Here is a 25258-nt window from a genome sequence, read left to right as displayed (position 1 = left end):
TATCGCGCATGTATAAACATGTACGCACGCATTGCTATGCGTGTTTGCTTTCATCGGCCGTTCGGTTGTCAGGTGTCAGAGGGTGAAAGTACCCGGATGTACTTTCATACCTGGTGTGCTCGTGAGGTACATGTACACATCCGCGAACTGAACATCCGGCCAGGTCGTCGGGTCGTTTATCCACGCACTTGCCGGTAACCGGTACGGACAAATTGCAAGGCCAATTGCCGATAATTTGGTCTCGTATCTCTCTTTAGCTTCGCTTGGAAGATTGTCAAAATAGTTGTAAGACATGCTGATAGTGATATAAGTGGCCAGTAGTATGTGACGAAATTCGTAAGTTAAACCGTTGCAACAACACAAAATTTAGCACTTTCCTACGCAAGTCTGCAAGCACAAAGCACACACACTGCAAGCGCGTGGCGTGATTGTTTTCATCGCTCTGGGGCACGTGACGCCGTTACTAAGCGGAAGTGACGTCACTCCGCCCCCACCCATAGAAGAGACATAATATTACTCTTTTATGGAAAATTGTTTTTGGAAGGGGGGGGGGGGGGGGGCGGGATGGGGTGAGTGGTTGGGTGAGTGGGGGGTTATGGGGTATTGGCTTGTACTTTGTAGATGGATGACCTTTGACAAACCGGAACAAGAATCGAATTAAGTAACCAACTCTCAGTACAGCTATACACCGCGTATGAATAAACAATCCTTTCCTGTGCTTCACAATCCAGCTATTTTGATGATTTTATGTGCAGTGGGCTATCTAATGTGTCTAATTAGTCGTTTCCAGTAGAGCAACGATAACAATCGAAAATGTGTCTTTTTTGTCTCATTTAAATGCTTGAGTGTAGAGTTTACGATTCGGCGCCGCCGCCGGATGAATGATTGATAATTTGAAGTACAGCTTGAGCGGTGTATGTGTCGCATGAAGCGGTACACTGTATCAAGTATTCGTTTTCAAGTATATTTAAATTGTAGAGAAATAAACGATTTTGTCCTTTATATTTTCATTAGGTGGAATATGTGTTCTGTCAACTTAATATTAACATAATAGAGAAGAAGAAGCTAGGCAGGGGGGTGGGAAGGGTGTCATATCCGGAAGTAAGAGATAACATCAGTTTCAGCGTATTTCGCAGCCATGAAGTTCCTCTTTTTATCCTTGTTTTTCTTTGCTTGTTTTCGCGCAAGTGTCGGTAAGTTGTTAATTTATCTTCGCATTCGATGTTCTCATTAACATTTTGGGTTTCTGGGTGATAATGTTGTTTGTGAGTGTGCGCTCTTCATTGCACCTCTTTAACTGAGCCCTTTGCTCGTTTTGCCAATCGAAGGTAGCATAGCGATTTCAGGTTTCGTGTAATGAAAAAAAAAAAGAAAAAAGTTTCTACCGCAAGTTTACTTCACGTTTCGGGAGCTTATGCGAGAAATCGATCTCTGATTGAAACTTTCGTGTTGTTCGAGTTTGATGGTTAAGACACGTGTTCCATGCACAGTTATGGTATTTAACGGGTTAGAAGTTTAAAAAGTATTCCGGGAAATTCTATCAGTGATAAATGTTATGGTTGCTGGTACGGCGTAAAGGAATACGGGGCTTTCCAAATGACGTATGAATGCCAACGGTTCCTTTGCGCATGCGCAGTGTGCGTTTTTTCCGTTTTTACGGTCACATTTAACCTGCCGTTGCTCTGGACAAATCGAATTCAAATCAGAGTTTAAACTGAATCTTCAGCATTTTAACGATAGCGCTGCAATTTTGAGATGGTTAACCATTATTGTTGTGTTCCTGGATGCAAATCGGACTCACGACAATAGTCAATATCTGAGATACGAGAAATATCCGTGGATGAGACCCAGAGGTGTCGAGTTCTTATCATTCATTTCCTGTTGTGTTGATAGAAGAGAGCGACGAAACACACACACACACACACACACACACACACACACACACACACACACACACACACACACACACACACACACACACACAGACACAGACACAGACACAGACACAGACACAGACACACACACGCACTCTGACACACACGCACTCTGACACACACACACTCTGACACACATACACTCTGATACACACACTCTGACACACACACACACACACTCACTCTGACACACACACACACACACTCACTCTGACACACACACACACACTCACTCTGACACACACACACACACTCACTCTGACACACACACACACACACACACACACACACACACACACACACACACACACACATACACACACACACACATACATGCACACACACACACACGCACATCTCATTTTTTCATTTCTGTTCCTCAAAATTATATCTCTTTTACACACACACACACACACACACACACACACACACACACACACACACACACACACACACACACTGACACACACACTGACACACACACACACACACACACACACACACACACACACACACACACACTCTGACACACACACTCTGACACACACTCTCTGACACACACACTGACACACACACACTCTGACACACACACACTCTGACACACACTCTCTGACACACACTCTGACACACACACACACACACACTCACTCTGACACACACACACACACACTTACACACACACACACACACACACACACACACACACACACACACACACACACACACCTCATTTTTTCATTTCTGTTCCTCAAATTTATATCTCTTTTACACACACACACTCACACTCACACTCACACACACACACTGACACACACACACACTCTGACACACACACACACACTCTGACACACACACACACTCTGACACACACACTCTCTGACACACACACTCTCTGACACACACACTCTCTGACACACACACTCTCTGACACACACACTCTCTGACACACACACTCTCTGACACACACACTCTCTGACACACACACTCTCTGACACACACTCTCTGACACACACTCTCTGACACACACTCTCTGACACACACTCTCTGACACACACACACACACACACACACACACACACACACACACACACACACACACACACACACACACACACACACACACTGACACACACACACACTCTGACACACACACACACTCTGACACACACACACACACACTCTGACACACTGACACACACACACACTGACACACACACTCTCTGACACACACACTCTCTGACACACACACTCTCTGACACACACACTCTCTGACACACACACTCTCTGACACACACACTCTCTGACACACACACTCTCTGACACACACACTCTCTGACACACACACTCTCTGACACACACACTCTCTGACACACACACTCTCTGACACACACACTCTCTGACACACACACTCTCTGACACACACTCTCTGACACACTCTCTGACACACACACACACACACACACACACACACACACACACACACACACACACACACACACACACACACTGACACACTGACACACTGACACACTGACACACTGACACACACACACACACACACACACAGTCTACCTTGAACTCTCCTGCAGAAACACACCGTAGCCTTTCTCGGGTACTTTTTCATTGTATTTTCGGCTTATTTTAGAAACTCGTCATTTTCGGTAACAAACTCTGCTGCGCGCGCATTTTCGAGGTTCACTTGCTTCGACGATTGCTGTTTCTGGGCATGCGCGCCGAGGGAACCTTCTGGGGCGGATCAAGTCATTTCAAAAGTCCCATATAGGGTCATATAGTACTTTGGCTCTGGATTTGTCAAATTGTGCGCCGTTTCTTTCCCATTGGGCATGCGTAGTCGCGGTGCAGCATTTGCTCCAATCTGTCTGGCAGTCAAAGAAAATTGAAAATCATTCCAAGCAGGAAACGTCCTGCTTTTAACGACGTCATCGAGGACAAGCAACAGGCACGCACGGCCAACTAATGTGATGTGCTAAAGATGGTGTTGTAAGAGAGGCTGCATCATCTGGAGTCAATTGAATAACGCTTTTCGTTATTTTTCTTCAGACTTTAAAACTTTTATTATATTGAACAATTTATTTAACCCTGTAGATCAAATTCGCCTCGTTTCATTTTAGCGGTACTTGGTGAAGATTTTATGAAAGGGCGTGTCCCCGGATCCTCTCGTCAGGGGTCGTTTTCCTCATTGCTTTCCTCTTTTCAAAAGTTCTGCAGTTTCACCGATGCCTCTGCCGTACCACCATCTTGAGTTCTGTTTGCACAAAGTCTGAAATAAAGTGAAACTCATCCATTGTCAGGAGAGGCAAGTTAGTTGCTGGTATTCTTTTAATATCATTAAACACGACCCGACATGGGTGGGTTGCATTGTTGTTGACTAGGCTTGACATGGGTGGGTTGCATTGTTGTTGACTAGGCTTGACATGGGTGGGTTGCATTGTTGTTGTCTAGGCTTGACATGGGTGGGTTGCATTGTTGTTGTCTCGGCTTGACATGGGTGGGTTGCATTGTTGAGCCGTTATTGCAGATGCCATTAAGGAAACGTAGAGGAAGAATGCGAAGCTTATGAAACCATCAGGCAATAAACAGTTGTGCCTGGGCCTATCAGCCACCTGAACAATCGGATGTGGACTTAGCTCAGAATATGATCTGGTCACGTTTCTTCAAGGAGTAAGGAAAGACACAGTTAGCACTATATGATGAGCAGGCAGCAATTTTTTTTGTGAAATAAATTTCAGCGCGGACAAATCTTTTCGCTGAACGTTTTGCTTTCGGAAATTACGCTTTGCTTGCTTGTTGTTCCCATCTGGACACTTCCCAAACTGCTTGGATCCCAAGTTCAAATCTCAAATACTTCACCGATTTATCTGCAGTCTCTTGATGTGTTTCGGATTCATCTAAAAGTCCACACAAGTTTCCTGGTGTCTTTATCCTGGATATTGCAATTTCTAAACACTTTGTTAACGTTTAACACAAGAAAACAAGTGCAATGTTGAGAGGAAGTGCTGTACTTTGTCTCTCGTTTTTAGAGTTGGCAGTTTAATTCAGCTTAATTTTGCTTTTGTGAACTCTTTCATGTGAAAATTCATAGTATTGTTTGGGGTCAGTCTTGTGTTGAATTATTTTTAACTGCAACATGTCGCATGTCTACAAGGGCGTTGCGTTGCTGTCGATGGAGGTTGCGAGCCTCAAGGGCGGTGTACAGAAGCGGTTTTTTTGAATAACAATAAATACAAGGTGCAGGGAGGTGAAATTTGCTGCACGTGATGTGCAACATGCGCGGATTAAAACGAGTGTTTATTTACGTCCGTAGGATGTCTAATAAATAAAGACATTAGCACACCTGTCATTAGGCTGAGGCTTCAGACTTCGGCACGCTCACGAGGCTGCACCGTCAAATAAACTGTTCCTACCCATCATTTTTGACGGGCTTAATTTTATAATTTTGTAAGTGATTCTTCACAATTGAGAAATGGGGCCCAAAAACAACATAATTACAGTCACGTGAAAAAGTAAGTACACCCCATGTAAAGTTTAGACTTTTTCAACATATTTCAACATACACCTATTTGATCTTCATTTCAACAATATTGATAGATAAAGGTGATATAATATAACAAATATCATGAAACATTTACATTTTGTAGTCCATTGTATAATTTAAATAAACATAAATGCAAATTCCGCATGTGGAAAAAGTAAGTACACCCTTGGCTCTAATAGGTGGTATTGCCCCCTTTGGCAGAAACAACCTCAAATAGGCGTTTCTTATAACTGTCTCCCAGTCTCTGACATTGACTGGGAGAAATTTTTGCCCACTCCTCCATGCAGAATTGTTTCAGCTGTGCGATGCTTGAGGGGTTTCTTGCATGCACAGCTCGTTTCAAATCCCCCCACAACATCTCGATGGGATTTAGATCCAGGCTTTGACTTGGCCATTCCAGAACCCTCCATTTCTCTCTTTTCAGGCATTAATTGGTGGATTTACTGGTATGTTTAGGGTCATTGTCATGTTGCAATGTCCACCATCGGTTGAGCTTCAACTTTCCGACAGATGGCCTCACATTATCCTCAAGCACCCTTTGGCCAATGAAGAATTCATCGTGGATTCTATGATGGTGAGCTGCCCAGGCCCTGATGCAGCAAAGCTGCCCCCAAACCATAATATTTCCACCACCATGCTTTTCAGTTGCTATCAGGTTCTTGTGGTCAAAGGTTGTCTTTGGTTTTTGCCAAACATGTCTTCTGGTATTGTGGCCAAATAGCTCTACCTTTGACTCATCTGTCCAGAGCACATTGTTCCAGAAGTGCTGGTCTTTGCCTAGGTGTTCATTGGCAAACTTTAGTCTTGCCCTGATGTTCTTTCTGGACAGCAAAGGTTTCCTCCTGGCACACCTCCCATGCAGATCAAATTTGTGCAGCCTCTTTCTAATGGTAGACTCGTGCACTTTGACATCAACAGTGGCAAGAGCTACCTGTAGGTCCCATGATGACATTTTGGGGTACTTAGAGACTTCTTTCAGCATCTTGCGGTCTGCTCTCAGGCTGAACTTGCTGGGGCGGCCTGGCCTGAACAAGTTGGCAGTTGTTTGGAATCTTCTCCACTTGTAGATGATCTTCCGGACAGTCGAATGATTGATTTCAAATTGTTTGGAGATCTGTTTAAATCCCTTCCCAGACTCGTAGGCATCTATAAGCTTCTTTCTGAAGGCCTCAGAGAGCTCTTTTGATCTCGGCATGGTGACGCCGCACACTTCAACAACAAAGAGCAAACCAAACGAAATGTCTGAGGTTTAAATAAGACAGGTTCCTCCACAATCCTCCCTAACGATGTTCTAATCATTTGCACCTGAGCTGTTGCACCTGATTCTAATTTTAGGTATTTGAAGTAGTGATAAATGTCGGGGTGTACTTACTTTTTCCACATGCGAAATTTGCATTTATGTTTATTTAAATTATACAATGGACTACAAAATATAAATGTTTCATGATATTTGTTATATTATATCACCTTTATCTATCAATATTGTTGAAATGAAGATCAAATAGCTGTATGTTGAAATATGTTGAAAAAGTCAAAACTTTACATGGGGTGTACTTACTTTTTCACGTGACTGTATATAGTCTATTTCAAAAAGTTGTGTACGGATTTAGATGAAACTTGGTGGATGAGTTGGGTAGTTGACAAGAACCAGCCGATTAGATTTTTGGTTAAGGTCCGGATGCAGACATGGTTTATCAGCGGGATACAAAATGTAAACTGTTGAGCGTGGTGGAGGTATGCGCTATACCGAGTGCCGTTGTACTTCGCATTTGTTTAAGAGCTGCCAAGAATGTGAAATGTGATTGTATGGAATGTAGTTGTTACAACATTTAAACAGAAAAATTTGGATAATTGCACTGCATACTGTAGTTTATAGTAACCTGTAAGAACAGGTTAAGCCTGTCCAATCTTAAGTTGAAAATAATACCCAACAATGATGTTTTTTTTCCTGTTTTGTCACTGGGATGTATCCAAGCGCTGTCATTGCTTTGCTAAAATTTTGGTTCTGCTCTTGAAATATGAAGAGCCGAATCATCGAACCAGGTTTGTTGTTGCATAGTTAACATAGCGAGATTCTACAAAACCCTAATGGACTTTTGGTCATGTGACATTGGGCTAGCAGGTTCGCTTAGGCTGTGGTTCTGAACCTGGCATGCAAAACGTCATTTCTGGGGGTGCGAAATGTGCCAGCCAGTTAATGAATGAGTGCTTAGAATCCAATTCCAAGTCATTAATTTTAAATCATTGATTTTTGACAAGGTGCACTCAAATATTTTGAGAACGAAGGGGTACAGGTACCAAACTAGAACAGCACTCAGTAGAGAGCATACCTCTGCCAGGTGAATAGTTTACGTTTTGTATCCCAGAGTAGACCAGAAAATCACAATACAAAATCATCCGTCCACAACTTTTTGAGATGTCCTGCTATGTATCGTTTTTGGCCCCATCTCCCAATGGTGAAGAATCACTTAAAAATTAAATAATTCTCATATTCGAATCCATATTCAGATCGTTGCCAAAATCGAATCTAATTGTTCTTTTCAGACACCCAACCTCTCCACCAAGTTTCGTCCAAATCTGTCCATAACTCTTTGAGATATCATGATTATTTATCGGTTTTAGCCCTATCACTCAATAGTGAAGTCAATTAAAAATTAAATAATTCTCATATCCGAATCCATATTCAGATGTTCACCAAAATTGAATCGATTCTTCAATGTCACACACTCAACCTCACCAAGTTTGGTCCAAATCCATCCATAACTTTTTGAGATATCCTGCTATATGTCGTTTTGTCCCCATCTCCCAATGGTGAAGAATCACTTTAAAAATTCTAGTATCTGAATGCGCATCTTCACCAAAATCTAATAATTTCGTTCTTGTCACATACACTACCCCTCTGCCAAATTTCATCCAAATCCGTTCACAACATTTTGCGATATCTTGTTCACAAACAAAAACAAACAAACAAACAGACAGACAGACAGATAGTCAGGTTCACTATGTTTTTTCGTTCAAAATCATGGTAGATTAGCAAACCTATACATTTTTGGAAACGTTATTACATGGAAAATCTGAAAATCAATGTTTACATTTGCCAATTCCGACCAATTCCATTCGACCAATTCGACCATTCGACCAATCGCTTCGATCGACCATTCGACCAATTCGATTTGCCAATCAATTTGACCGACCTTTGCTTGTGTGGAACGGACTGTGAAAACGATGCGGACTATATTGTCGGATACGACACACAGGACAGTGATGGCGAACTCTAAATGGCATATTCTGTAATCGTGTATGTTTGATGCCATTGACTGCCTGTGTATATTTTGTCATTGACTGCCTGTGTATATTTTGTCATTGACTGCCTGTGTAGATGTGAAGTTATACCGACTGCATGTGTATATATGATTTTGCTGACTGCCTGTGTATGTTTGGTGATATGAATTATTGTGACACATTTTGATGTTATTAACTGCCTGTACAAAATGAGAACATGTATTTGATTATGCAACTTATCGCGAATATAAAGACAGTATTTTGCAATTCAAAACCTTTGATTCGTGTCTTACCATTCCCCATAGCACTAATTTGATACTTTCATTGGATTCCTTGTCCCAGAAAATATAGGTTTAGTATATCTTAAAAAGTTTTTAGGGTAATTAGAGGCAGAAATAGAACAAAATATGTATTTTACAGTGGCCATTTTGAAAATCCAAAATGGCCGCCATACAGGTATCTCTCCAAATGTAAACATTGATTTTTAGTTTCCTTATGCTATAACCTTTCCAAAAATGTATAGGTTTGCTAATCTACCATGATTTTGAACGAAATATAATTTATTGACATAGTGAACCTGACTAAGAGGTGAAAACAACCTCCACCCACCTTCGGTGGCGGAGGTAAAAAGGTTAAGAACCACCGGCTTGGGGGTATTCAAGCTCGTGTTTGAGCTGTTGAACCTGAGTTTGAATCCTGAGCCAGCTACAACCTCTCACCCCGGTGTTTCACCAACAGGGCGAGGCATCGGTGTGTTTGCCGTCCATCAAATGGACATTAAGCCGGAGGACCTGTCTGCCAGCACCTGTTGTTGGTGGACATTACACTCCCATATAATTATATATTTTGCCACGAGGAGAAAACGTGTCATCAGAAACCCGAACAAGTTACAAACTCCTGCCATATTCAGCAGAGTATCCTGCATTAGATTGGCGATCTGTCCAGTATTGCTCTGATCCCAGAAATGTTTCTTGACCAATTGTGATAAGCAAGGAATGAAAACTATGCAAAGAATAGGATGAAACCGAGTGTGACAAGGAAGAATTGATTTTGGTGAAGATCTGAATCTGGGAGTTTTTAAAGTGATTCTTCACCTTTGAGGGATGGGACCAAAAAACGATCTATAGCACGATATCTCAAAAAGTTATGAACGGATTATGACAAAACTAGGTCGGTGCGTTGGTTCTGTGACGAGAACAAGCCGATTAGATTTTGGTTCAGGTCCGGATCCAGATCCGTTGGATGCAAAGCGTGAACTCTTCAGCCTGATGGAGGTATGAGATTTACCGAGTGTTGTTCTAGTTCTTCCCTTCTGTTTCCGCTCCTTTAATCTTGTTCCTTTTGGATCGTGTTTCCTCAGCTTGGAAGTGGTTGGTTGTGGCTTAAAAGTGTATGGCATGTGTCACTACTTTTCATTTGGTGGGTTTATTCTTACCATGCCATTATCTTTCTTATAAGTATACAAATTCTTGATGAACTTTTGGCACAGTTTTGATAAAAATCGGTCTGACCTGGAGATGCGGTTTTGATTTCTCTTCCTTTTCTCACACCAAAGGAGAGGGTATATTACATTAGGGTCTGCTCGTTTGTCTGTTTGTCAGCACAGAATGTTCTCATGTAGGCCACAGACGCCACCTAGTGGTAGAATGTAGTGCGTGATATATATTTTTTGAATCCCTGGTGTTGGGCTAGCGGCTAGGGTGCCGGCTTAGGATCCCAGGATCCTGGGTTCGAATCCCGGTCGATCGCTGAATTAACGCCAGGGGGGTTGACTCAGCCTGTCATCCTTCCGAGGTCGGCTAATTGAGGACCAGTTCACTGGTAATTCCCTGTTTGTCGTTAAAGGCGGCAAAAAGGGTTGGCGTCAGGAAGGGCATCCGGCCGTAAAACATTGCTTCAAAAAGGGGACCGAAAAACAACAACAACCACGGTTCCCGAAAAAGGCCAACCCCTGCTTTGCGGGGAAAAATGGCCTCTAAAGGTGGTTTAACCATATACCTCGATAAAGTATGTACAATTAGAATGTGAGCACGTCTATAAAATACGTATGGTAAAACCACACAAAACAAGTCTGGGCGAGGGGTTGCAATCCTCCTTTCCCCCTCCCTGGGAGTATGAATCTCATTAACTCCTCAAAAACTCCCATTCCTCCTCCTACTCCCTCTCACCCTTGAAGTGCAGTCGGATTATATAACTTGGGAGTACATTGATGCGGTGTATGGGAATGCATTATATATGTACATGGATAAAGCGATTGTTTTACCAGACAGTTTCTGATTGCTTTCTTATTTATTGTAGCCGATGGAAACGACACGCATGGTCCATCTGGAGAGTCACCAACCATTACCTTGACGCCTATCACAGAGCCAACAACAGGTATGTCCTGCCTCCTTCTCGTGTGCTTGTATGTGTGTGCGGAGATCCTGGAACCTTGTCTGAGCCCTGAAGTGAACGGTAGGGAAAAGACAAGGATATGGCGTTAAGACAGCGCTAGCTGTCTTGCTGTGAAGCACATTTTAAAACTAGTGTTGCTACTCAGTTACATTTGTTATAAATGCATTTTTTTACAACTCTCATCCTGAACTACTTTTTCATTCAGGTAGCACAGGACATCCTACCACCAATGGGAGTCAGACAACAGAGCTCCCATTCTCAAGTACCACCAATATGTCAACAGGTGGGACTGCTGAATCGATATTCTCATCTGAGACAAATAAATATTTTGACGTTGAATAAGCATTTCACTCTTCCTTTTTTTAAAATTGCATTAAATGGTTTGAATATTTGCTTTTCTCGTTGGAATAGTCAAGGGCAAATTATTAAATACTAGGAGGGACCCGTGAAACATCCTCGCAATGTAAAATGTGGCTTCAAGTCCTCAACTCCTCAAAAACCCAATGTCATCACCCACCTGCTGCCTCCCAACCCCGGTCCTCAACCCCAAGGCGTCAAACTCCCACCCTCAACCCCAAGGCCTCAACCTCACACTCCCAATTCAAGCCTTGAACCACCCCCCCTTCCACCACAACTCCTCAACCCCCCCCTCCCTAAAGCTTCAACTTCCCCTCCATACTCCGTCCCATCCTTGCTTTTCTCCCTACCCAAACTGTCTCCCTCCCCTTCTCCCACTCATAAAAGCAAGAGGGCATTCCCACATCGATCATTACATATTTCTTTATTACCTAATCAAAACAGCAGAATATTTAACTATTTTCCCTCCTCCATCATGCTATCACTGACTTTACAGAAACAACGATGGAAACAGCAACAGCATGGCTCTTGTATATATCATTCATGGCCCATCATGGTCGCCTGTCAAACTCGCAATCCCACAAGATATGCGGACACCCTGTGGAATTGCAACCTAATTGTGCCAATAAACGACCCTAAACAAATTATCTTCTTCCTGATGCATATATATACACATCGTTAAAAGCAAATAATGATGGATTTATTTTTCTTTCACAATGTCACGAGATTCCCGGAACTCCTCGGCCAAAGGCCTTTATAATGACGTGTTTTATGGTCCCTGGCCGAGTCGTTTAAGTGAAGATGGTCTGGAATAATGGCAAGTCAAGCAATAATGCCGTGAACTAACTTGAGTTCCAAACATTCCAACTATAATTTTAGCCAAGTTTGGTCACAATCCCATCAGCAGTTTCAGAGAAGTTGTTGCAAGTGTTTACGGACTGACGGATGGACAACGCGTCATCCTATAAGCTCCCCGGAACTACGTTCCAGGTGAGCTAAAAATATTAAGGTCTAAAAAGATCTATGGGGAAGGGGGTGGGGGTAGAAAAGGGGAGGGTGACCCCCCCCCCCCCCCAATTTTGGTATTTGCTCTCTTCTCCGAAACTACACAATTTCCATGAAACTTGACCACAACCTTCATCACCCGTGATGCATCAAAGTTTGTTCACGGCATTAGAAAACATTTTTTTTGTTTGTTTAAAGTCTAGTGTTATGATTATGTTAGTATGATTCTACATGCTGCCCTGTCTCCTAGCAACCATTGGCATTGGTTTAAAATACTGTGATACTGTTTTATATATATTAGTCGGTGGGAGTATACTCCTTTATTCAACCAGGTGAGCGACCAGGGCTATTGCCCCTATTTTTAATCTCACCCTTTCGGGGTTCCGAGGCTGTTGTTGCGTGTATGTGTATGTCTATGTTTTGGCTATTATTTGTTTTCATCTGCAACTGCTTGTCCGATCAGTGCAAAAGTTTAAACATAAGAGGGACTGCTCATGGAGAATATTTTAATGATAACTATTGACGTCATGGGTCACATGGTATGGCAGCCATATTTAGTTAAAGGAAAAATTTCGACATTTTCTCCAAAAACCACTCAAGAGATTAAAAATTGAAACTTGGCATATGTCATCAACTTCCCATGGGGTATAAAAGTGATAACGATGACGTCATCAGTGGAGTAGTCCTCCAGCCATATTTGGGCGAATCAAAGTTCTTATCCGAAAAATCTGAAACTTCATGTCTATGTCCCAATTCGAGTGAAGAATTAAATTTATGACGTCATCAGTCATGTGGTCTGGCGGCCATATTGGATTTAAAATAAGAACGTAATAAAAATTCTTCTCCAGAACCACTTAACTGATCGAAATGAAAGTTAATCCATATGATCGACTACCCATGGAGAATATAGTTAGAATTATTTTTTCATATTCACCTTCGTTGAAGCGAGTTAGCCTTGATGTGCACAAAAGTGGTCGTTAAATATCCTAATAATCAATCAAAGCTACAGATAATGGCAATGTGTGTGACATAATAGGGTGTATGAATGATACAGGTATTTGGCCCATAATAGTAGTGTTCAGGTACACATGGTCTTGTTTTATTGAGCACGCAAGGCGAGACCATGCGCTCAACCTAGTGTCGTTCTAGTTGTCAAATATTGTCAATCCTATTTGGTATATGTTTTCACTTCTTCAGTGATATGTACCAATTTTTACAATTTGGCTAAAGTAAATGTTCAAGGTAAATTGGGAAAAATAAAGAAATAAATCTGCCTATTTTTCAAGGAGGCGTCTTCTCCCGCAGCTGCTGCTTCCTCTTTTAATCGGTGTTCTTTTGATTCTTATTTTACCTTTTCTTCTTCATCATCTTCTTACTCTTTGTCTTCTAGCTCTTCATCTTCTTATGCTTCTGATTTTTATTCTTCTGCTTCTTCTCATTCTCCTTCTTCTTTGTATTCTTCTTTGGATATTACTTGTGACTGTTCTTGTCAAAGATCATTCATCTCCATTGAAGAAACGGCTTGCGTTTTAAGTCGGGGATAAATATTACTTGGCAACATTTCCTGCACAGTCAGTATCAGTTGGTAATTGGTAGGACTTCTAGTCTTTGTTCCAGAAATTCTGCTGTGAGATGCTTCTTCTTCAACATGTCAATAGCTGTTATTTTTAAAAGCAGAGTGAAATATAAATTCACAATATCGTTTGTTTTTATTTATCCTCCGTTTTGTTGTTTGCAGCCCCTCTGAACACAACCACTCAGCCAACTGAGCCACCATCTACTTCTGCTCCAACAAATCCTTCCACTACAGTTCAGACCACGGACTTCCCTTCAACATCAAAAGGTATAACCTTACTTTGTGAGGCCCTTGTCAAAGCAAGAGTGATTGCTGTCAGTGAGTAGGAATTGTGCATCCCCAGGATGATGGACACTAAGCTGGCTGTCCTGTCTGTTAGCTTAAGTTGGTGGACGTTAAATATCCCACTGTCATTTGCTAAGAGTTGGTAAGTTATTTCATTTTTCAATAAGGTCTACGGCTCATTGAGCTGCAACACAAATCACACGCGCACACAACCACCACCATGTTTTGCTGTCTTTTCAACCACACGACTCCCTGATTGGGGAGCAAGAGAAATCAGATGAACTATGGATATGGGTATCATGAGATCTTGTAAAGTTCACATTTGTGGACGGATAGGACTACTTTGCTGAAGAACCATCTCTCATCAGGAAGTCGGTCGACTTGTGTCGGGATGCCCCGGACACTCCATTAAAAATGTCTACCAAGCCACAAACTTGTAAACCTACAAAGTACCGACCTAGTCATCTGTGGAGGATTTCACAGCCAATAACACTCGTGAAACTTTTGGACAACATCGCTGAACTACAAAACTGACAGACCCAATATAGACCATTTGTAATTCTTCTTTTTCTTCCTCCTGTAATACTAGCAAAGCAACGCTGGGTCACTCCTCCCACCCCTTCAACTCCCCAATCCCACAACATCCCCTGCCTCCTCCCACACCTTCAACTCCCCAATCCCACAACATCCCCTGCCTCCTCCCACCCCTTCCCCTCCCTAATCCCACAACATCCCCTATCTCCTCCCACCCCAACTCCTCCTTCCAGAATCCCATCCCACCCCTTTCCCTCCCTCCTCCTCCCTCCTCCCACCTTTTCCTACCCCACCCCTCTATCCTCCCACCCTATTCCTTCCCCTCCCCCCTCTCTCCTCCTGCATCCTCTTGCCCCACCCATTTCCCTCCGGACTCCCACCCCTTTCCCGTGACAGGTGGTGGCTTGTGTGTTTATAAGTTGTGAATTGTGAGAAAAATAACTGTTCAAAACCCCAAATAAGGGGTATCATGGTCAAAAAAAATGTGATCTTATAAAGTTTCATCACGATTAACCTTAGGAGCTCAGAGAAAAAGGGTCACAAACAAACAATGTCTCATTCACTTTTTTATAGAAGATACCTTCACCAAGCTCCTTATGAAATGACATAACATCCTAAAAGCTAAATGAAAGCAGATTGTACAAAAAGGTGAAACAATGCTATCTCGTGTTAAAAAAGATCACACCGGGGGACACCGTGGGGCCCACACTTTGTTCTTTGGTCTATCGAACATTTATTACAAAGGAGAATAGGATGTATTTTTGTTGCGTTTATCAGAGTGACAGTGCATGCAGAGTGAACTGTAAGCTGTAGCGCAAGTGACTGACTGAACACACACACACACACACACACACACACGCATACATACTCAAACACGCACACAGACACACGTGGTGGGTACATTGAGATCAGGGAAGGCTCTGTTCCACCTTCTGAAGCCCGCAAATGGAGATAACAACCAACAACACGCACACTTTTTTTTTGGCCCGTGAATTAACACTACCGTAGCACGGGGTAGTGCATGTGACTGAACTGCGTACGTAATATCTTGTCGTTCACTTCACCTTACTATGTCACTCACTTGGCACTGCCACGCACGGAGGTCTAAAAATAAACCTGGAGGACCAATGAGGCTCGGGATAAGGATAAACTATTGATGATACCTGTTATTCAAAGTGAAGTCAACGGAAGTCCTCCGGTGGCCATATTGGCATGCCGATCATTTTGTAGACAAGCGACAGGAAGAGTAGAAACTGATTGCTCTCAAATATTGTTTTCGTGGAAAATTACCGACTCTCTTGTCATTTACTCTATAATTGTGAGATTGAGTGGGGATTCATCTCGCATCAAGATGCTTGGACTTGGGACCAAGCAAAGGTGCAATTAAAGAGACAATCACGGCCAACAGAACACCGAAAAACAAATGATTACAGTTGAGTACTTGCACGAGTAGTCGTGCCATTATTGCCACTTCATTGTGAGCCACCATAAACTATTGATGATACGTGTTCTTCGTTACTAATGAGAGAGCAAGATCAGCTTGCTGTACTTCTTTCTGATATGCTCTTCACCTTGATGTTCATTCATTATTCTCACCTGGTGATGGAATGTGATTGTTGTCGGCCTCTGAATCAAACGTGTTCACTCAGCGAATCAAATGCAGATCCTCCAAATGTGCTACACTGGTACGCTGGTGCTTATGAGAACTACTCAATAGTCATTTAGTTAACTTTGTGATTTCTGTGGAGGAATCATAGCTGATCCATCTTTGCCTGACAGGAAGGTGCATACAATTTACAACCTCAACCCTACGCTAGCCTTTATCGGTTACAAAACCACCTTCATTGCGCATAAACACAGGACGAATTAACCAAACATGTCCCTGGTTACAATGGAAAAGATCTATCCTATTTGAGCACACATACCATGCTATCTTAATATTTCTAACTGGAGATCCTTCCTCTCCCACCCCTTACACATGTAACAATATAATAACTAGAACGGCACTCAGTAAAGAGCATACTTCCACCGGGCTGAACAGTTTACGTTTTGTGTCCCACTGATAGGCCGGATCTGCACCAAAATCGAATCGGCTTCTTCTTGTCACCTACACAACTCGTCCACCTAGTTTTGTCGTAACCTGTCTGCATCTTTTTGAAGTATATGTTGTTTTTTCCCCCCATCTCTCAATTGTGAAGAATGACATTAATTATAGTATCTGGATCCGGATCTTCACCAAAATATGATCAATTGGTCCTTGTCACACACCTAACCTGTTCTCCAAGTTTCGTCTGAATCGTTCACAACGTTTTGAAATGTCATGCTATGTGTCATTTTTGGCCCTATTACTTGATGGTGAAGAATCACTTTTTTTTGTACGAAGTTTTGGCTAAATCTGTCGTTAACTTTTTGAGTTATCCTGCTTATGCTCACAGCCAAACAAACAAATGCGCGAATACATAACCTCCATCCACTTGGTAGAGGTAACAAGAAAGAGCAATGAGAGATTGCAGACCTTCACCAGGAAGTGTTTTTAGTGTTTAGTAAGGCTTTTGCGTTAAAACAAATATGGCGGTCAAACCACGTGACCGATGATGCCATCATTATTTTTTCCTCCACCAATTTATCCCTAGATGATGCTCAAAAAATTTCATCTTGATTGGATGAAGTTTTGTACTTGTCGAATTATGACATCATAATGGGAGGCACCTATGGCATCATCATTAACATATGTTATTCCCCATGGAATTCCATGTCTCGATTTTTTCTATGCAGCGCTTTCGGAGATATCGAGGTGCAAAGGTTTTCAGTTTTTCCAAGATGGCGCCCATACCACAGGACCGATGACGTCATAATTAGCGTAAAAAAATTATACAGGAGGAGGTGCACCTATGCTGAAAATTTCCTGTCGTTCGCACCACCGGTTGCACAGAAAATCATATTTATTCTGTGCGGACAAACAAAAACACAGACAAACAGACAGAGAGAGACAGACAGACAAACAGAGAAACAGACAGACAAACAAAAACAGCCAGATAAACAGAAACAGACAGACAGACAGACAGACAAACGGACTCAAATGCAATACCCTTTCCTCTGGCGAGGGTAACAATGTGACCTCAAAATAACATTGCATGTTTTCTTGATTTGCTTACGTTTATAATTCAACTGTAATGGTGTTTGTGATACAGTGACTGACAGGTAAAGGATACAAGATAACTTCTGTGGTCTGTATGTTGTGTGTTGTAGATGGAGAACTTGTTGCATTTGCAAAACACAACTTTAACGTGGCAAGCTTTGTGGGTGGGATGGTGTTAATCGTTGCTCTGCAGGGAATTGCCTTCTTTGCCTACAAGTTCATCAAGTCCCGCTCCAGCAACTACCAGCATCTGTGAGTGATTTAGCGTCTTTCTGCCAGGTGAAATGAGCTTTCCTCGACTCAGACGATTTTCTTTTTATTATTATTATTATTTTTTTCAAAAAATTTGGCAATTTGTATCAACACGTTTCAATTGCAGTTTTCATTGACAATTTTAGGGTTCCGACTTTTGAAAATGTGAAAGAGAAAAAGCACGTTCTGTTCTGCATTAATTTTGGTGCACAGTATTTATCTACAGTGCCTTCAGAAAGTATTCTCACACCCCTTGACTTTTTCACATTTTGTTATGTTCCAGTCTGCATTTCAAATGGATTAAATGTAAAAATTTGTCACTGATCTACACAAAATACCTCATAATGACAAAGCGAACACATGTTTTTAGAAATTTTTACAAATTTATTGTACATTAAATACAGAAATATCTAATTTAAACAGGTATTCAGCCCCCTATGCCAATACTTTGTAGAAGCGCCTTTAGCAGAGATTACAGCTTCAAGTCTTCATGCATATGTCTGCATCAGCTTTGCACATCAAGATTTGGGGAGGTTCTCACATTCTTCCTTGCAGATTTGCTCAAGCTCTGTTAAGTTGGATGGGGAGTGTCGGTGAACAGAAATCTTCAAGTCTTTCCACAGATTCTCAATGGGATTCAAGTCTCGGCTTTGGCTGGGCCACTCAAACACTTTCACTTTCTTGTTCTGAAGTCATTCCAGTGTTGCTTTGGCTGTATGCTTGGGGTCATTGTCCTTTTGGAGTATAAATATCGCCGCAGTCTCGGGTCTTTTGCACAATGAATCACTCTCCTCAAGCATTTGCCTGTATTTGGCGCCATTCATTGTTGCCTCTATCCTGACAAGACTCCCGGTCCCTGCCGCTGTAAAGCATCCCCATGGCATGATGCTGCCACCACATGCTTCACGGTAGAGATGGTGTTATATAGGTGATCTGTGCTTGGTTTCCACCAGACGTAGCACTTCGCATTCAGGCCAAAGAGTTCGAGTTTCGTCTCATCAGAACACAGAATATTTTGCTTCACCCTCTCAGAGTCTTTCAATTGCCTTTTTGCAAACTCCATGCATGCTGTCATATGCCTTTTTCTCAGGAGTGGCTTCCGTCTGGCCACCCTCCCATAAAGCCTAGATTTGTGAAGTGTTGCAGAGAATGTTGTCCTTCCGGCAGGTTCTCCCATCTCAGCCACATAACTCTGTAGTTCTGTCAGTGCTCATTGGGTTCTTGGTCACCTCCCTGACCAAGGTCCTTCTTGACAGGTTGTTCAGTTTGGTCGGATTGGCAGCGCCAGGAAGTGTCTTGGTAGTTCCATATTCTTTCCATTTCCTAATGAGCTCACTGTGCTCTTGGGAACTTTCAACATTCTAGAAATTGCTTTATGCCCTTCCCCAGATCGATGCCTCCTCACAATTCTATCTCAAAGTCCTATGGACAGCTCCTTGGACTTCATGGTAGAGTTTCTGCTCTGACATGCATTGTCTATGGGACCTTGTATAGAAAGGTGTGTTTCTTTCTAAATCATGTCCAATCAATTGAGTTGGCCACATCTGGACTCCAATGAAGTTGTACAGACATCTCAAGGTTGATCAAAGAAAATTTGATGCACCTGAGCTCAATTTGCAGTGTTATGACAAAGGGGTTGAATACTTATTGACTCAACACATTTCAGCTTTTAATTTTTAATTTTGTAAGAATTTCTAAAAATAAAAAATTTCGCCTTGACATTATGGAGTATTATGTGTTGATCAGTGATTTTTTAAAATCTCAATTGAAACCATTTTTAATTCAGGCTGCAACAACAAAATGTGAAAAAGGTCAATGGGTGTGAATACTTTCTGAAGTCACTATTTGTTTTTATTTTGCAGGGTGTTTTTTCTGCTTGCATAGAATGGGTTTTTATGTAAAATGTTCACTGTTTGATCACCATTGAAATACCCTCTTTCCCTCTGTGATGACTTTGCCAGTTGAACTGGTGATTGGTTGGGTTGTGTCATTGGACTCGAGCTAGTTTAGCACAGCCAAAGCTACAAGAAAAGCACCTAGCTTCATCCACTCTGTTATTGTTTCGACTGGTTTTTCTTTGCTTTTTTAAATACATGGTCGTGACTCGTGGAAGAGCTAGGACGGAACAGATCAGCAACATAACAAAGTTTAGTTCGGAGAAAGGGGGAGAAACAGCAGGAGAAAGGAGGAAACGCAAACAGCAGGGTGGAGGGAGACAGTAGACGGAGAGGGACAACCAGGGGATATATAATATATATAAATAACCACCTTTAGAGGCCATTTTTCCCCGCAAAGCGGGGGTTGGCCTTTTTCGGGAACTGTGGTTGTTGTTGTTTTTTTGGTCCCCTTTTTGAAGCAGTGTTTTACGGCCGGATGCCCTTCCTGACGCCAACCATTTTTGCCGCCTTTTTTAACGACAAACAGGGAATTACCAGTGAACTGGTACTCAATTAGCCGACCTCGGAAGGATGACAGGCTGAGTCAACCCCCCTGGCGTTAATTCAGCGATCGCCCGGGATTCGAACCCAGGATCCTAGGATCCTAAGCCGGCACCCTAGCCGCTAGCCCAACACCAGGGGATGCAGGACAGAATTTAGACAGGATTGCAGCCACGTAACTGTCTACCTATCTGGGAAAGATGAAAACCTTGCCAAAATTTTGGAATAGGACCTTTAACCAGGTAAGACAAAAAACTTCTCTCTTTCTGCAAAAAAGCAAAGCACTATTCTGGAATATTCTATTATGCAAATTTCTTCAATGGGAGACTGAGTCGGGACCACACGTCTCTTCAGCGGCCGCAGACATCAAAGGCTGCCAAGGGAAGAATCTCTATTCTCTACTCTAACATGAAGAACCACCTTCAGAGGCCATTTTTCCCCGCAGGGCAGGGGTTGGCCTTTTTTGGGGCACCATGGTCCCCTTTTTTTGAAGCAATGTTTTATGGCCGGATGCCCTTCCTGCCACCAACCCTGTTAGTCGCTTCTTGCGACACACAGGGAATTACCAGTGAACTGGTACTCAATTTGCCGACCTCGGAAGGATGACGATGACGATAATTCAGCGATCGACCGGGATTCGAACCCAGGATCCTAGGATCCCAAGCCGACACCCTAACCGCTAAGCCAACACCAGGCTTTCTCTACTCTAACATGGCACTTTCCAAAACACATTTTCTTTTTATTCTTAACCCCCCCTCTATTGTGGTACTAATAACTAGTTTACCCACTGCTCTGCTTGCTGGTGCCATTCTCAGTTTGGGCCTTTGTTGTTCTCCTCTTCCCTTTATAAGGAGTGAGGTCCGATGGCAACAAGTTTCTCCCATGCCTTGACCACGATACTCCTCCACTCCCCTCTGTCCTCAACCAACTCTCTCCACTCTCTAACCACCCTCACCTTATTTATATCCCTCTTCACACAATCCTCCCATCTCAACCGTGGACTTCCTTTTTTCCTCCGACCTGGTTACCTCAATCTATCTGCTCTTTGCCATTTTCTCTTCCCCCATCCGCATGTACTTCACCGGATCTTGAACATCCCCCTTCCTCTTGTATATCGGCAGAGTTAACTCTGTCCTCAACTCCTCTGGAATTGAACCATTTATTGTACATACATTCAACAACCTCTTCGTCCAATTGACTGACTTTTCCCGTTGCAATTATAATCTTTGAACACACCTCATCAATGCCTGGCACGTTCCCCTTTTTCAAGCTCTTTTTTTTTTTAGACCAAGTCGAGGCTTGTGTAAGAGCTAACACATAGAACATGTAATAAAGGGAGTGCGATACGAGAGGGGGAGAGAGAAGGACGCACACCAACAGTAGGGAATATGAACATCGGGAGATCTGTGGAAGGGAGAGGGCTGGGGCGGGAAACACGGGATAAACAAGATGGACACTACTAAGACTTTCAGGAAAGAAAACGGAATTTGAAAAGGTGGATTTGGGGTGTATTAATGGGGGTAGAAAAGGTCAAAGTTTTGGATTGGTGGAAGATAAGAGATGGTGGTGAACACCTGTTTTAAAGACCTGGAATGAGGAGTGGGAATGACGAGAGTGTGGGAGTTTGTTCCAGAGGCGGGAGAAAAGATGAATGAAAGAGTGATGGTGAGCAGAGAGTCTTGATTTTGGCAGTTTCACCAGAAGAGGGTTGCGGGAAGATATTGTGCATCCTGCAGGAATGTTCGGGGGACCGAGCACAGACAGAAGAGGGGGTGCAAGGACATGTAAGTGAGCGCCGTCGGATTTTCGTTTATGACAAAATGACGGAACAACTTGAACAACGCTACTGCATCAAATTTTGTGTAAAGCTTGGCGATTCCCAAGTGGAAACGATCCGCAAGATTCAACACCGTTCATTCCATTATGAAGGAGGATTTGGGCTTCAGGAGAATCTCAGCGAAGTTCGTACCAAAGCTGCTAACGATTGAGCAGAAGCAACTCCGTTTGGAGATCGCACAGGACATGCTGGAGACTGTGAACAGCGATCCCAGCTTCCTCAACACAGTGATCACTGGCGATGAGTCCTGGGTTTATGGGTACGACCCAGAAACCAAGTTGCAGTCATCACAATGGAAGCATCCAACATCCCCGAGGCCAAAAAACACAAAATTTGATGCAGTAGCGTTGTTCAAGTTTTTCCGTCATTTTGTCAAAAACGAAAATCCGACGGTGCTCACCTACATGTCCTCACTCATCGGGGGTCTGCCGCCGAATGACAGCTTCTGCAGGTGGGAAAAAATTCACGCGTGCGCATTAGGATCGCCTACATACGTGCACCAATCAACGCCTCCCTAGCTTCTTTTTTTTACGCACGAAAAATAAAGGTCGGATACTTTTTGAACACACTACGTATGTGTACTTGTTTGTTTTCTTGTTTGTTTTCTTTCTTGTTTGTTTGCCCGGGCGATATCTCAGCCATCCTTTGAGCTAGGATGCTGAAATTTCGGCACAATAGTGAGCAAGTCCTTTATCAAAAACGCTATTTTTTGTTTTTTGATTAATCAATAAATTGAGTAGTTATTTAATTATTAGCGATTAATTAAGTACTTATTTAATTAATTAAATTTCCTTTCTCTTCTGACCATTAACTCAGGCACCTTTTGAGTTAGGAAGCTGATATTTGGACATGCCAATGACCAGGTGATTTGGCTGCAAAGGCTATTTTTGATTTATTAATTAATCAATTAATCGATTAATTATTTAATTATTCGATTAATGACAATTTTTTTTTTTTTTTTAAGTTACAGATTCTGATGAAATGGTGGTGGTTTATGTGTTCTCTGACCAAATTGATTAATAATTTAATTTTTTTATGATTATTATTTATTTATTTTCATTATTAATCATTTATTTATTTTCTTTCTCATTTAGCCAATATCTCAGGCACCTTTTGAGCTCGGAAGCTAATATTTGGACATGAGTGACCAAGTGATGTGGCTATCAAGGATATTTTTGATTTATTGATTAATCATTTAATCGCTTAATTATTTATTGATTAATCAATTAATTATTTAATTTTTTATTAATGACTTATTTAATTAAATTTCTAAAAGATACGTCTTCGGATGAAGCACTCGTGGTTTAGTTATGCTATTAGCCAATTGATTAAGAAAATATTTTTTGATAATCTTTTATTGATTTTAATTATACAATTAATTGATCAATTAGCGTACACCTCTCCCTCCCAATGCAGCCTCTATGAGCTGCACTGCGGTATTGCCGGGTGCAGGATATTTAATTATTTGGCATGGGGGCGGTGTACTTTGAATGTATGTGTACTTGTTTTCTTTCTTGTTTGTTTTCTTTCTTGTTTTCTTGTTTTCTTGTTTGTTTGTCCGGGCGATATCTCAGCCATCCTTTGAGCGAGGAAGCTGAAATTTCGTCACAATAGTGAGCAAGTCCTTTGTCAAAAACGATATTTTTTATTTTTTGATTAATCAATAAATTGAGGAGTTATTTAATTATTAGCGATTAATTAAGTACTTATTTAATTAATCAAATTTCCTTTCTCTTCTGACCATTAACTCAGGCACCTTTTGAGTTAGGAAGCTGATATTTGGACATGCCAATGACCAGGTGATTTGGCTGCAAAGGCTATTTTTGATTTATTAATTAATCAATTAATCGGCATGGGGGCGGTGTACTTTGAATGTATCTGTACTTGTTATAATTTGAGTGGGGTTCCAGGCCTTCTCATAAGATCTTCCTGGTGCAAATTGAAATATTAATCATTGGAATTTTTTTTTGTTTATTTGCGTTTGAGCTGAGGAAATATCTTCCTTTGATAAAAGAATATCGGATGCTGAAACGTCTTCCGAGACCATGAACATGCTGGGTGGTTTGTGATCGCCTTCCCAAAATGGTGTGGCCCGAATCTGAAATTGTTGAAGTTGCACTCATTCCAGTGAGCTAACTTGAAACCCAATTTTGTAGAACCATTACCCATGTGACTCATAGTTGTACGTACTGTATTCATATCCGTAATTTTAACTTGCTTCACGTAATTGTGAAAATATTGGTTTTGCGTTTTCTTCCAGGGGTGATACGGACACGATCATTTGAAGATTTCATGGTGTGATTCCCTCCCCCCTCTCGATTTGCACTGCCTCTGCCACTGCACAAATGATTATTTTTGGTTTTTATTTTTTTGGGGCTCGGATTTGAACCAGATATTTTTTTTAAAGTGCTTTTTTGTGATTCTTTGTTATTAGGAATTTTAATTGTGATTCTGTGGTTTCTAAGTTTAAAAGTTTTCCTTTTTGGGGGGCCAATTGCTCTTCTTACTGCAGCCGTTAATATTTGTCAAGATGCACTTTTGTAACGTTTTGATGTGCATTGTTTGGAGCTTTTGGTTACATATTATATCGGTTCACCTTTGTTAAAATGAAAAATGCCAAATTTTGGACTTAAAGTGCCTTCACGTTTCAATAAAAATTCCAAGCATTA

The 25258-nt window shown here is 41.9% G+C and overlaps 1 protein-coding gene across 2 annotated transcripts; it reads left to right on the top strand.

Annotated features, from left to right (window-relative positions):
• Nucleotides 1–1052: 1052 nt before the first annotated feature.
• LOC137439740 (uncharacterized) lies at nt 1053–25258 on the top strand. Of its 2 annotated transcripts, none has more exons than XM_068135794.2 (6): nt 1053–1193; nt 11071–11148; nt 11372–11449; nt 14267–14371; nt 18173–18314; nt 24850–25258. In XM_068135794.2, exons 1-6 carry the CDS (start codon nt 1139–1141, stop codon nt 24872–24874), a joined length of 483 nt encoding a protein of 160 aa, XP_067991895.1. In that variant the 5' UTR covers nt 1053–1138; the 3' UTR covers nt 24875–25258. The 2 variants fall into 2 exon arrangements, with proteins under 2 accessions (XP_067991895.1, XP_067991896.1); XM_068135795.1 differs by having other exon boundaries at nt 1065–1193; nt 18173–18341.

This window comes from Myxine glutinosa, chromosome 14, assembly GCF_964187855.1.
Source record: "Myxine glutinosa chromosome 14, kmMyxGlut1.1, whole genome shotgun sequence".
Classification (NCBI taxonomy): Eukaryota; Metazoa; Chordata; class Myxini; order Myxiniformes; family Myxinidae; genus Myxine; species Myxine glutinosa.
The sequence above is the reverse complement of the archived record's forward strand: the minus strand, read 5'-3'. Positions and strand labels throughout refer to the sequence as shown.

What these genes read in the sequence shown, in the direction of transcription:
- LOC137439740 (XM_068135794.2), top strand. Translation starts at nt 1,139, where the DNA reads ATGAAGTTCCTCTTTTTATCCTTGTTTTTCTTTGCTTGTTTTCGCGCA. An exon ending in TTGTTTTCGCGCAAGTGTCG is followed by an intron (nt 1,194 to 11,070) that starts GTAAGTTGTTAA and finishes TATTTATTGTAG; the next exon opens with CCGATGGAAACGACACGCAT. An exon ending in TCCAGCAACTACCAGCATCT is followed by an intron (nt 18,315 to 24,849) that starts GTGAGTGATTTA and finishes GTTTTCTTCCAG; the next exon opens with GGGTGATACGGACACGATCA.